The following is a 13712-nucleotide window of genomic DNA, read 5'->3' on the forward strand; positions in this document are numbered from 1 at the left end:
AGACACTGGCACAGGTTGCCCAGAGAAGCTGTGGCTGCCCCCTCCCTGGCAGTGTTCAAGGCCAGGTTGGATGGGACTTTGAGCAACTTGGTCTAGTGGGAGGTGTCCCTGCCCATGGCAGGGAGGTTGGAACTGGGTGATCTTTAAGGTCCCTTCCAACCCAAACCATTCCGATTCTATGATTCTATCAGCCCAGGTCCACTTCCCTTGGTGTCACTGTAAGAACTTGTCTGTACTGCCAAAATGACCAGAATAGAAGTTGAAAAAATAAGTGATTCCAGAATAGCTCCCTATCTGCGCAGTCTATTTGGGAATAAAAGTCACTGTATGGTAGAAAAATTACTCCAGTAACAAAGTCATATCTGTGGGTTTTGCTTAAGAAACACAAATAAAAGAACCCAACTCTAATGCTAAAAGCAAAGAAAATTGGTTTATTTTTATTCAGAACAGAGATTCTTCAATTTCTGTCATCAGTGGAATGGGCCACAAGTCTCCATGTGTTTTTTTATTTTAAAAGATAATACCGGTTGAAGCTCGGTTCATTCTTTAGCCAAGTGTCTGTTAGCATGCAGTCCATGTTGCTTAAATTGACAGATGGCATTTGCAATGGCTCCAAATGCTTAAATCTCAGCAGTCAACAGCATAAGGTTATCACAATGAAATCTGAATATTTACCTAATCACAATTAAAGTCTGTTTAGACTAAAGCCTGAGACAGTCATATGCAGTTGAAGGATTCTGCTGCATATAAAAAGTTAGCTGGATGCGGGCAAGTCAGGAATATGCTCTGCATACCTGCAGGGGGTTCTCGGTCCTCTAAAATCTAATTAATAGGAACACATCATGTTCAAATAGGTAAACCTCTCTGGCTAGAGATTTTTTTCACACTATAGCACATAGAATTTGGTTTTAATAAATGTTCATTTAAATATATTGTAGTGCAGTCATATATATGAAGTGCTTGCCTGGGTCTTAGTACCCTCTGATCTTGTTCCTGGCATTTTTGCTGAATCATTTATGTGACTCTGGACACAAAATCTTAACCCTGTTTTGCCCTATTTTCGTCTTTAGTCTTTTCTAACTAGGTTATAGGTTCTTTGGGATATAGACTATTTCTGTATTTGTACAGCACTTCACATATAGAGACCCTGGCTTCATTTGAGTCCTTTTAAGCAGGAGTACAGAGCAGGTAACCTTGGACATCTGAGGATCATGCAGGAAATAGTCAGCTTTCATAGAACCAAATCCCAGCCAGACAAAATTTTACCTGCTCCCCAAAGTAGATCAAGATGTATTTAGTTTGACAGAGGTGGGGAAAATATCCCAGTTCTGAAACCTTGCCTATTCCATTGTTCTTTGAATAATGTAATCAGTGTACTTGGTCCAAACGGGTCATCTGGATGACTGACATGCAGAGCGCTAAAATCTATTTGTTTGATTTTGTGTTTCCATGCACAGAGGCTACAGTCTGAGACAGGTGAAAGGAGTCCTTTGCAAAAGATCCAGTCCTAAAATCTTAGCAGAGGCAAAACTCTCATATATAATAAACTGTATTGGAATCTTTGGATTAAAAGCTTTGGTTGAAACTATGTTTTATGGCAAACCTATGTTTAATATTTGTCTATCTTAGTTAAATTTAAAGATCTGCCTATTTTATTCATTAATCTGTATTTTTTAATTCCCTTGAGGCCATTACTGATTGAGTTCCTGCCTGCTTTCATTTCATTGATTGCTGCTCTTCTCCCCTTCCTAGATAATCCACCCCTGTTTTGGTTCTCCAGACACATCTCTCTCTGGGGGAGCATTTCCTTCAACCTTGCTGTATTCATCAATTTAGCAGTTGCTCTGTTCTACCCCTTTGGAGATGATGGAGATGAAGGCAAGTGGAGTTTGGTTTTATTTTTCCTTTTAATTTTAGATGCTTTTAATTCTAAGATAGCAGATACATAAAACTGCATCTTCAGGTATGCTCATATCTGCAGAAGCCATTTAGTATCTTCTAAGTAGGTACCAGATGTTGTCTGAAATGTGTTAGTTGATCTTCTGTGTGTCACATGGCCCATGCAGTGTAAAGTAAAATGGACAGAATGTAGCTGCTAAGCTGAAGATTATCTAGGTGATCTGAGCTAATTCTTTTTTTTTTTTTTTTTATATTGCCATATTGCAGTGTACTAGTGCGCACATTCAGTTACTGCTTCTGAGCTGAAGAAGGATTTCTGACAGCAGAGGGACAGAGATTCCTTAAAACTGACCAAATTGAATGACTTGCAGTCTTCAAAACATACGGAATAGAATGATTTGCAAACTGGCTTGTTGGCTTTTGACTATTTTCTTTATTGGGATAAAAGGACATAACTGTTGCAGAGAATAAGTGCATTGTATAAAAACATGCCTAAAAACTATGATTCTGTCTCTGCTTCATCACATGTCGCAGGAGATGTAGCAAATAATAAATTTCATTAAATAAATGCAGCAGACTAGCAGGAGGCCTTTTTGAATCCAAAACAAGCTTAATTGGGATAAAGGAGACTAAATAGTTCAGAATACTGGTAATGGGAGTAGAGCCATTCACCTCTGGGTCTTTGATTCGTGTCCAGTCCACTGAGTAATGTGACTGAAAGTCACCTCTGATGGCATGTGAACTGGGCTGGTGGAAGCAGTCCAGCTTCTAGTAGATACATGTGCTTTTCACAAACACCAGAGCTGGCACCAGCAAACATTCCTGTTGGCTGGCTAAACAGAAAGGCAGCAGATTAAAATATATTGGCCTGGAGACCACATTGCCCTTTCACCCTGTGGGGTGGTCTCTGCAGGTCACGGCACAGGCATCTCCGCAGCCTCGCATAGCAAAGTTTGCAGGGCTGTGCCCTGTAAAAGGGAAGCATTTGTACTTAATGCTTTCCTGTTTGTAAACTGAAGAATCACTCGGAGTGCACACACGTTAGAGCCCATGCAGGATGAAGGGAGAAATAAGGAGTTAAAAATAAACCTTTTAAGCTACTAAATTTTAGCTAATCTATACTCACGGAAATCCTCTGGTCTGCAATCAGTAGGTATTAATACTTACTTTGAACTGCAGATTTATATAGTATTAGTTTAAGTGGCCCCAGTAATCCAGTGATTTCGGTGATAGCGCATTTCAGGATTCCAGTTCCTAGTGCTTGTGAAAGCAAAAGCAATTCCTGAACCATAAACAATAGGTGTGGCCAAATGGGATTAGCAGGTCATGAGATAGCCTCCTTACTTCCAGCCTCCCCCTCCACCAAAACCTGACCTCACAGCCAGAGTTCATCTCCCATTTTTCCCCTTTACCTTGTGTAAATCCCCCCATACTCAGATGTCTGAGGTGCCTGCGCTGATCTAATCATCCCAAGCGTGCTGCCTTTCAGTAGATTTCTGCAGTTCTTACATCATATGACATAAGCGAAATTGTGCTCCAGATGAGGACTCCTTGCCTCCAGCATTCATGTCTGCACACGTTACCAGTGTGGGCCCTGCGACGTGAAATTGTTTGACCTGCAGTAGGGAAGAAGGAAAAATGGTTTGTTAAAAAAACACTGAGTGCTTTGGCCTCACCTTTCAGATCCACTTGGAAGTTATTTTTTTGGATCCATTAAAAGTTTCCACCTTCGACAGAGCCGACCTTCCATCTCCTGCCAAGGATATAAACACTCCCGAACTTTGGAAAAGTTCGGATGCCATCTGAATGTTGAGGCTAGGGCCTCATCTCATTGTTTTCTAATCCCACTGATGCTGCTCAGCTGTGTATCTGTTGCCAAAGAGATAGCATGAGTTCTATTGTGAGTCTAGCTAAATTTTCTATTCCCTTCTCCCTGTCACTGACCTCTCAGTTCATCTGATAACAATAGGAGTCAGTGTACAAGTGTGACAGTGCCCTAAGATCTGAATGTGCTTTTTATATCACAGCAACACGGTGTGTTTCCAGGGCTTTAAGCAGAGGAGAGAAAGAAAATAGGGGCATTGCTCAAAACTCAGGGAGAGCCTGGAGCCAGCATCTTGCAGGCTGACAAAGAGACTGACTCTGACGGCAGTGGCTTGCACGCCCGCAGGAGCCCAGCAAGACCCGGGACCCACTGCCTCCCCAGGAGCAAGGCACAGCTATTCAGCTGCTCTCGGCATTGCAGATGCTGCCCGTTCCTGCCAAAGTCCCCGTGGCCGCCTCCCGCTGCGGCAAGTGCCTTGCTCCCGTGCAGAGGCGGAGGCTCCCGCTGAACATCCACAGCCGTTCGGAAGAAAGCTGCTTTTTAAAACCGGGGCGCTTTGGTACTGTTGGGGATCGAAATGGTGCCACTTGCTGCGCTGCCCCAAGGACTGGCTATTTCTGTAGCTGAGCAATCATGGAATTAGACCGGAGGAGCCCTAATGATCCCTGCAGAAGGGAGCTGATTAGTAGCTTGTTCCAGGAGAAGGGTAAACTGTTTCATCTCTGAGCGCTCCTTGGATTTTAATGGAAATTTCATTAGCTGCTCTTATTATTACCTGTACAGAAATCAACAACACAATGATAATAATAACTCTTGCTGCAATTAGGGCAAGTTGTGGTCAGCAGTTGTGATGCATGAATCATGCTTTTTGTTAGCTATATTGGCAAAGGAATTGATCTTTTGGATCTGTGTCTTGTTCAAAAATGGAGTCTCCAAAGATGCCTTTCTCAAATCTCCCTTTCTCCTCTATACAGGCACGCTCTCTCCGTTGTTTTCAGTCCTCCTTTGGATAGCAGTGGCATTTTGTACAGCAATGCTGTTTTTCATCTCCAAGCCTGTCGGTATTCGACCCTTTTTGGTGTCTGTTATTCTCAGGTCTATATATACAATAGGGCTCGGTCCTACCTTGATACTTCTGGGTGCTGCTAATGTAAGTACTTAAAAAGCAAGCAGATTTTCCCTTTCAGCAGAAACAGAGATATTAAGGGTCTCCTATTGAAAAAAGCCCTTGATTAGAGCTGTGCAAAGAACTTCTTTTTCTGGTTCACTGGTTAAGGCAAAAAAATAAATCATTTCCAGTCACCCTGAAACAGCAGTATCAGCAAAGTGGGAAGCTAAGAAAAAAGCTGTTTTGGTTTTGTGCATATGCAAATACTTTAAAAATAAAAACAATAAGAAATTTAAAGAAATATTGCTGAATAATTTTCAGTTTCTCATGTTAAAAGAAAAATTTCCTCTACCAATGTGCTCAGCAATATTGACATAAATTTGTGAGATGTTTCTGTAAGCTTAAATATTTTTTTGAGAAGAAAAAAGTTTTCAGAATTAAAAATTCTCTTAGACCTTTGCCAGATCTCTTAACATGAATAAGTTTAGTGAGCTTGGTAAAATATACAGTCATGCTCACAAGTCATCTATTTAGATTTCTGCCTGACTACTATAGCTCTAATTCCCCTTAGCACAAAGTATTGGGCTATTTGGCACCAGTTCTGTGAGATTTTCACGTATTTAAAACTACCCAGACGTATAGTCAAAGGTAAAGGCAAGTAAGCAGAGCTTGCCCATGTTAAATTTGTGAAAGAAAAAAACATGTTGAGTCCTCATTGCTTGCCCTGGACTACCAAACAGGTAAGTTTAGCCTCTTTCGTATTTACTCCTGCACCACTGTTATCACGCAGGCAGAGCTCAGGAGCAATGGAGAAACTGATGCTGCTGCTTAAATGCTATGCTTCAAAAATGCCCCCAGTATTAGGGATTTTATCTTGAAAAACGTGATCTGAAGGCAAAAGTAGATCTCACACACACCTCACACACTTTCTGTTATGTTACTATTGTTCTCTTTGTAGTAGCATGCCTAGCTGCTCTTACATAGTCTCAGGTCTAAACTCAAAATTGTTACGCATTCACTCCCCAGTTGTTTTTTTAATGCCTTATGACATTAATCCTGCCCTACCTACTCACTAATATTGTAGAAATAAATCACAATGTAATGAGGTACAGTGCAGTGTTAGAGGGGTGATGTACTTCCACTTACTCTCATGGGCTCATTCCCAGTGTACCTTAGGAGCTGGATTTCTCTCATCTCACTCCAGCTATCTAAAAGTTGTGCATTTAGACAAAGCAGCCTATCTAGACTTTTTGCATGCTACAGCAAAGCAAACAGTAACTAACAGGATTTTTTTTGATGGAATAAACCTAGCCTTTGTTCCCTCCACAGCTTTGTAACAAAATAGTGTTTCTGGTGAGCTTTGTTGGGAACCGTGGAACTTTTACCCGTGGCTACAGAGCGGTCATCATGGACATGGCTTTTCTCTATCACGTAGCATATGTCCTGGTCTGCATGCTGGGCCTCTGTGTACACGAATTCTTCTATAGTTTCCTGGTAAGTATGTGCTTCTGTGGAGGAGAAAACTTTGCAAAAATAGAAAATACCGTTACCCATGCAGCTGTCTTCAATTTCTTCCTGACAATCAAGCCAAATCATGTGTATTTTTAGTATGCCATTGTGTTGCTGTCCCTTAAGAGCTGCTGTTTTCATTAGAACCTGTTTCTGTTAGGACTTATTTTATCTGTTTTAGTGTTGAAAGTTTGCCCCTTTCTTTTCAGACCTTTTCAGCCCAGGCCTTTCTCCCATCCTTCCCCAGCATATATATATTCTGTGTCCGTTGTTCCTGTATCTTGTGTCGGTCATAATCTCTTTGGATCAGGAGTTGTCCACTGGTGTGTGCATCAAACCTATACCAAAGGATCCTCAGTTCATCTTGCAACCCTAATAAAATAATAAATAAATAAATAAATAACTTGGAAAATGGGTATGGCATGCCTCTGGTGTAAAGGAAGATTCATCCCTTCAAATGTATCCCACTTCATTTTCTTTTGTTGCCATTACCCAGATGGAATGCCTTTTTATAATATGATACAGGTGCAATGAAAATGAATCATACAAAATTATGCTAAACTCAGCTAACTGCTCCCTTCATGCTGAATACCAGTAAAAGGTGTTTCACTGCTCTTGTTTTCTAATCCTTAGCTTTATACTGGAATGTGTGAAAGTACTAGGGAGACTGACTAAATTGTGGTCATTTATTTACATGGGTTCACTTTCCTGTTGTTGTATTTTTCTTAGCTTCCCGTTTAGTGGTGAACTCCCAGCATTTCACAGAGGTGTGGTAAGCACACTAAAATTTTCGGGGGTTCAGTCCTTACTCTGGTAGAGCTCCTGTTGAAGTCAGGTTTTCCAGATCTTGACATTAAAGTCAGCTTCAAAGTTTGGGCAGATTTCAAAGGAGCCAAGATTTTGTGGCTGTAGCTGCAGGACCCTTTTCGAATGGATGCAACTCTCCTGCCTTAAAAATGCACAGCAAATTGTCTTGTTATTCCTTCAATGAGTAAGGTGATCTCTACTTTAAAATACTTTCTAAAGTGCCAAGCAGTTTAAGAAACATTTTATGTACTTACTTTTTCAGTGACTGCTATTGACCAACATCCGTGATTCATGGATGTTATAATTGTCCACATTCCCAAGTTCTTTCCAGGTGTTCACTTTGTAGTGGATATAATCTAAACTCTAATATTTGTTCCTCATTTTAAGCTTTGTCTTGTGTGGAATGAATTACAAATGTCTTCCCTCTTTCTTCCTTTATTATTAGTCCTTTCACAGGGCTGTGGATTTCAGATCTTTTGAATTGTGGCTAATACTTTCTTCTGTGGACCATTTTGATATATCATAGTGTGTCACTTTATATCTGTAATCTGAGTGTTTTGAAGTGGAAATACATACATTATAGTTAAGGTCCAAAGCACTGTATAACATCAATAGAATTGTAAGAGGAAAAAAAGCTATCGTTTCTTGAAAAGCTCTTGTCACGTTTAATTGCTATTTGAGGCCTTTGACATTTAAAGCAATATTGTCTTAATGTGTACTTTTTCTTTAAATACCAGGAAAGCATATAGTGCAGGGTAAAGAAGAGAAGTTTCTAGTTTTATACAAACAGTGCAATGAATTTAACTTTGTCCTAAAAAGAAATGGCCCCAGTCCTTGTACATGTGAGTGACTTTTATGTGATGCCATGAGCTCAAAGAAAGTTTACAGACATGTAATTACTTACATGCATGAGTGCATTCTTGAGTTGCAGCCCATGCATGTTTATCAGATGGGAGATAACATGAAAAATTAATGTGTAGGTATAGATCCATAGTATGAAGACACTGGTTTTTAATTTTAATCTAGCCTGGTTTTGAACATGGGGAAACAATAGATCTTGTTGGTAGCCATTACCCACGTCTGGATCAGGCTCATATATACTTTGTGGCTTTGGATTTTGCTGTAATCTCGAAGTTTAAAGTTCTGTGCTAGATTTTCTTCTCCTGTAAGCATGCCTGGCTCCTACTGAAATCAATGTGAATTGTGTGTTTATGAAGCTGGGAATTTAGAACATGGTGAGATGTATGTTTCAGTAGTTGAGATTGTCTTCCCATGTAGCATCTATATGTTGCCTCATTTGTATTCATTTTTGCTCTACTCTATGCTTTTCCCAGCTGTTTGATCTGGTGTACAGAGAAGAGACATTGCTAAATGTGATAAAAAGTGTTACTCGGAATGGTCGTTCCATTATCCTCACTGCAGTGCTAGCACTCATCCTAGTTTATCTCTTCTCCATCATTGGCTTCCTCTTCTTGAAAGATGACTTTATCATGGAGGTCGACAGGTTAAAAATCAGGACCCCTGTTGCAGGTATTGTTTTTTATATTAAAATTTGCTTCTGACATATACCTTTTCTGTCTGCCTGACCTAACTTTCATCTAAGGAAATTAAATTTCTTTATTTGTCTCTGTGAGAGAAGAACTAATTCCATATACCTGAGAACTCAATTAAATCTCTGGGTAAAATTTAATGTGTGTAGTGTTGTTTTAGACTAGGCTTATCTGTTGAAATGCTAAAATCTAACACATTTGATTTATTATGGTTTTTTTCGAGCTCATGCTTATATAAAAAAAACAACTCTGTATTTCCTAAGTACTTGGAAGAGCAACTCGAAGTGGATTCTATTGGTTCTCATCCCACTTTAAAAGCAGCTCATAGTATTTTCTGTGTACTATATGACGCATGTGATCTTAACATGTTCAGCAGATGTATTCATTTCATTACTTTTTAAGCTTCATCCAGCAAAAATTTATTACAGAGTCCACGCTTTACTGATAGGAGGTTTCCTGGAGCATCTTTTAAATTCAGTATTTCATGAATATCACCATTAGCGTATAATCCTCGCTTCAGTAAAATCATTGGGAGGCTTTTAACCAGGTTTTAAAAGGCAAGGATTTCAGCTTTCTGGAATGAGAGGTTTTACCAATGTGAACAGAGAGTTGCAAACTTGCTTTGCTAGAAGAAAGATGGGTCTGGTCTGTTGAGACCTTTGTATATGCTGCCAACCAGCCTGCTGGGAGCATGAGCAGAGAAGTAACTGTCTGCATGGAGATACCTGAGAATAGCTTGTGATTAAATTCCTAGAAGCATGTTTTTCCCAAATGCTGAGCTCTTCAGACTTGTACAGAAGCACAGAACAACTAGTGGAATCCACCCCAGACTGTGTGCACGCAGTGTTTGCCAGTCTTTTCCTAAATTTGTTATTTCAGGATCTAAAGCACACAAACAAGGCAAAGGTCATTCAAGGCTTGTGGGCATGGTGTACTCGTGTAGCTGTTTTGATACCATATGAAAAGAAAGGAACCTGACGGATTTCTTTAACACACCTTCCTTTTTTTTTGCCACTGATCATCTTAAAAGGACTAAGTTGGCTTATATTTGACTTACCATCCGGTTTGGGGACAGAACTTAAAATGTGAAGTTTTGCTTTGAAAGGTAATTGTGACCATCTTAGAAGAACAGATGCGAGGCTACACGCAGCACTGGTCTGATCCAGTGCAGTAGTTCCTGTGTGTTTGCATTTCTTCTGTTGGGCTCTTGGCAGATTTCTGTGGTGTGGGTATATTCTTGCTGGCTTTATACATTGCCATTCCTGATCAAAAACTCATCAAGAAAATATGCGGACTATATACTGATGGAACGTTATGCATCCCAAGACAAGTGCTTTACATTTTTTCTCTATAAAATAGCACAAAGGGAAAGTCAGAGCGGATGTTTTCTGTGTTACACAGATTGTCTTAGACTGTTACTTTTGTTGTATAATTTTACCTTCATTTTTTTCTCCTTAAACCTTTTTGTATCTCTGATTTGAAATGCAGAAAATTGTTGAAGATGCACAAGATAAAATTGGTTTGATAAAATCAAGCTGATGTACACATTTACCCACTTTGGGAATGTTAAATTAGTGTTTTACACAAACCCATACATATTTACAAATGAGTACCAAACTGTGTTATAATCCTTGAAAACTCTTAAATATTCTACATTCAGGATAACTGAACATCAGCTTGGTGTCCTTCTTGTCAGCTTTTGTGAATAATTTATCTAATGGTTTTAAAACTGACATTATTTTCATATCTGACAGTTGTTTCTTGCTTTGAATATATTTTGTTCTAACCAGAAGAAGCAGCATTTGATGTAGATTCATTAATTTCAGGAGATGAAATGCGGATAGCTGTGATATACAGTAGATATAAAACTGTGTTTTTGTTCCTTGTGATTGCTTTGAGCTGTTGAGGCAGACTGCTTGAGGAAGGAGGAATTGGTGGTATAATTTGTTCTGCTTTTTCTTCTCAACTTTCCAACTCAGTGATTCGCTTCTAGAAAATAATGATTTAAAATTTAGTACCAATGTAGCATCTGTCTTTTTGTCAATATCCTGCTTTTTCCACAGGTGTTGGCGAAGTCCCCACTACAACCCTCACGTCAATGATGGGAGCCTGTGCAAAAGAGAACTGTTCCACAAGCATCCCAGTTATTAACCCAGGTTAGTACAAAAGTTCCCCCAGACTGATGATCAATTAGATCTGAGGGATTTGTGTGTTATGATTGGGGAGATTTTGCTAGTGTGAGGAGCAACAATCATTGTTGTAAGTCGGCAGTGCTCAACTTCTGCGAGGCTTGGAGCTCAGTTGGCAACTTGCCTTTAATGCGAGTGCTTCCCACACCTGATTTCCAATTGCACTGACATTAATTTTGTTATTAAAAGAGCTTGCTGCATCATTATGCTTGAACATACAGGTTGCTTCTTTCCAGCTGACTTTGCTGAGAGAAAAAGCTTGCTGCTTCGCTGCAGCATCCTCACCTGCACACACTGAGCCACTATTAGATCCATTTAAGGCCACATAAGTTGATTTTAATGGCATAGAATATATCAGCAAGTTTTTGTGTATACTTTTTACATGCATCTAGGCCAAGGTTGTAGCATAGCCAGGAGACCTGAGAGCCCAGATCCAGGATCAAGTTACAATGTCTTAACAAGTTGCTGTGGCTCAGCTAAGCACAGGCAGCAGTCCGTCTGTGCATTCTTAGCTTGAGGCAAATGCAAGGAAATGCAGACGTTGCAAGCCTTTCTTGTGATAGGTAAGTTGTGTTGCTTCATGCTTGTGGCAAGTGAAGAGCTTAATAGCTCTGGTTCAGCAGATGAGTCCACCTGGTTTTACTTTGATACCTGCATTGTAAATCTGATTGGTATGTCAGAAGGACCCTGTCAACTTTAAATATGCTTAGTTAAAATAAAAGATTTGACCAGTGTGTCCTGCTGGGGCAGTTACCAGATATTGGGTCAGGAAAGAATTTTTTCTTGATCAAGCTGGCAGAGTGCTTTGCTTTTTTCTGTAGTTTGAGGCTACAGGGTCACTTGGGAGTTTTCTTGGCCAAATGCACTGCTAGGCAGAGAACTTTGACAGTGGTGCTACTCTCTTCCTGTGGCACAGTCTAGTTGTGGTGGCTGGTCGTTCACTACAGATGTTAAGTTTGGTTTCGTGTGTTGTGGCCTTTGCAGTGCGGGTGTGTGCACAGTGGATGGCCTACAGACTTAAAATATTTATTGCCATAGTTGCCTGTGGTTGCTGGGGGCTGAAACTGAGGACATAAGTGGCCCCTTCCTATCCTGCATTCCAGTATAATGCCGTTTCATAAGCCTTATTCTTCCACTACTAATTTTTGAGTTTTTAGGTTCAATGGCTTCAGGGAGAGGGCTGTAAAAGTAAGCTTTTTCTTCCCAGCTGGTGTGTAAACAGGCCTCATAAACAACATGGGAAGCTGTCTGACTAGATAGAGAAAACAGTCTAAGAGCTATTGGCAAAGTTGCTGCATTCAAAGAGTAATCAGTCAGTCAAAAGAGATGCAGTGTGGCTTTTGCAAAGCTCTTTAAGCGATAGAAATCTCACATTTCTTATTGTTCAGATACTGTTTCTTTAAAATTAAACAATAATGAAAGGGGGCTATACAAAACATCTAAGTGCAGTGTCACTTAATGTTGGAGAAGTTTTATTTATCCAGTAACATTAAAAAACCGACATTCATCAAAACCAGTTTTGCTCATCTTAGAAGGTAGAGCACTATTTTTTGACAGGTGATTCACCAGCTGTCTTCTCTTGGGACAGATCTCCCTTCTGGCGAAAGCGTGAGCATGGTGGAATGCAAAGGCCTGAGATTTAGTGGGATTCATGTTGTCGTAGCATGAAGAAGTTCACAGCTGTCTGTTGAAAACACAAAATGTTCTCAATGGCATCTCAGGTCCACAGTGGAGACATAAATACGTTGCTTTTTGGATCAGATCACTGGTAATCATTTGTTCTGGTGGGACTCTGCTTCTACCTTGAGTTTCACTGGTTGAACATGTGCTCAGTCATTGCTCCTGTTGGTGAGCGAGTTCACTTGGGAGCCAGTCAGCCCTGCTCAGAGAGCATCCCCTGTCTACACCCTGCTTCCTCACTGCTGCACTGAGCTGTCAGCATAAAAATATTTTGTCTCATCTCCCTCAGAGTTTCCCACTCTTCACTCCAATGACATTTCCGTATCACTTAGGTCTTTGCCTAGTGAAGCGCTTAATCACTTAGAGGAACTTCATGTCCTACGGTACGTGGCTCTTTGTGCTCTGTAGCCCATAAAGACCTGTGCTAGAAAAGTGCACAAATACCTGTTTGTGAAAGGACACGTTTTCAAAGACTCATTCTACTCCCAGGTCTGGTACTGCTCTGTGCAAGTTCAGCTAGATCCACATGGGCTTTTGTGTGTGTCTCCCCTGCCTGTGCTTGTGTTGGAGATCAGGCCCAGAAACCAGGTAGCTGGGGGCCATCAGATGAGGATCTTTGAAGTACATCTTCCTATCATCCCACTTACTGCCCTGTGATTAACATTGTGGGGGTGGTCTTAGTGCTTAACCTGTATTACCTTTGATTTAAACTTAGTCAGAAGACAGCCTACCTAATGCCACTCAGCAGGCTGGAGCAGGTTGCAAGTAAAACCCCCAGAACTTCAGTTAGTGTCAACATTGGGTCCTTAGCAACATTTCAGCCTACAATTCCACTCTTTTTTGGTAGCACGGGCATAGTCTGTGTCGACAGGGGCTGAGTCTGGGCTATGAGCACTGCTGAGTGCCAGGGCAAAGCAACTGGGACAGAACATGTTCCCGTAGGGTTATCCGGCTCCCAGATTGAAGGTAGCTCTTGTTGCTCCATGTCTGGGAGTGGAAGTAGGGTAGACACATGGGTGTCTGTACACTCCCCAGAGCCTACATTACTGCACTGGATGTTTCTGCCAACTTCAGGCTGTCTGCCATCTGATTCTCTGGCAAAGAGCAACCTGAGCTTGCGCTTCTGGGTGCAACGTGGGTTGCCG

General features: G+C 40.7%; 1 protein-coding gene across 1 annotated transcript in view; it reads left to right on the forward strand.

Moving 5' to 3' along the window:
- Window positions 1-13712, forward strand: part of ITPR2 (inositol 1,4,5-trisphosphate receptor type 2) — a 262967-nt gene that overhangs the window by 221537 nt on the left and 27718 nt on the right. The window contains exons 48-52 of the mRNA XM_086466499.1: window positions 1753-1878; window positions 4699-4874; window positions 6162-6326; window positions 8483-8678; window positions 10762-10854. Of these exons, the coding sequence (XP_086322625.1) occupies window positions 1753-1878; window positions 4699-4874; window positions 6162-6326; window positions 8483-8678; window positions 10762-10854 (756 nt within the window). The remainder of the gene's footprint in view (window positions 1-1752; window positions 1879-4698; window positions 4875-6161; window positions 6327-8482; window positions 8679-10761; window positions 10855-13712) is intronic.

Source organism: Leptosomus discolor, chromosome 1 (assembly GCF_034619465.1).
Source record: "Leptosomus discolor isolate bLepDis1 chromosome 1, bLepDis1.hap2, whole genome shotgun sequence".
NCBI lineage: Eukaryota > Metazoa > Chordata > Aves > Leptosomiformes > Leptosomidae > Leptosomus > Leptosomus discolor.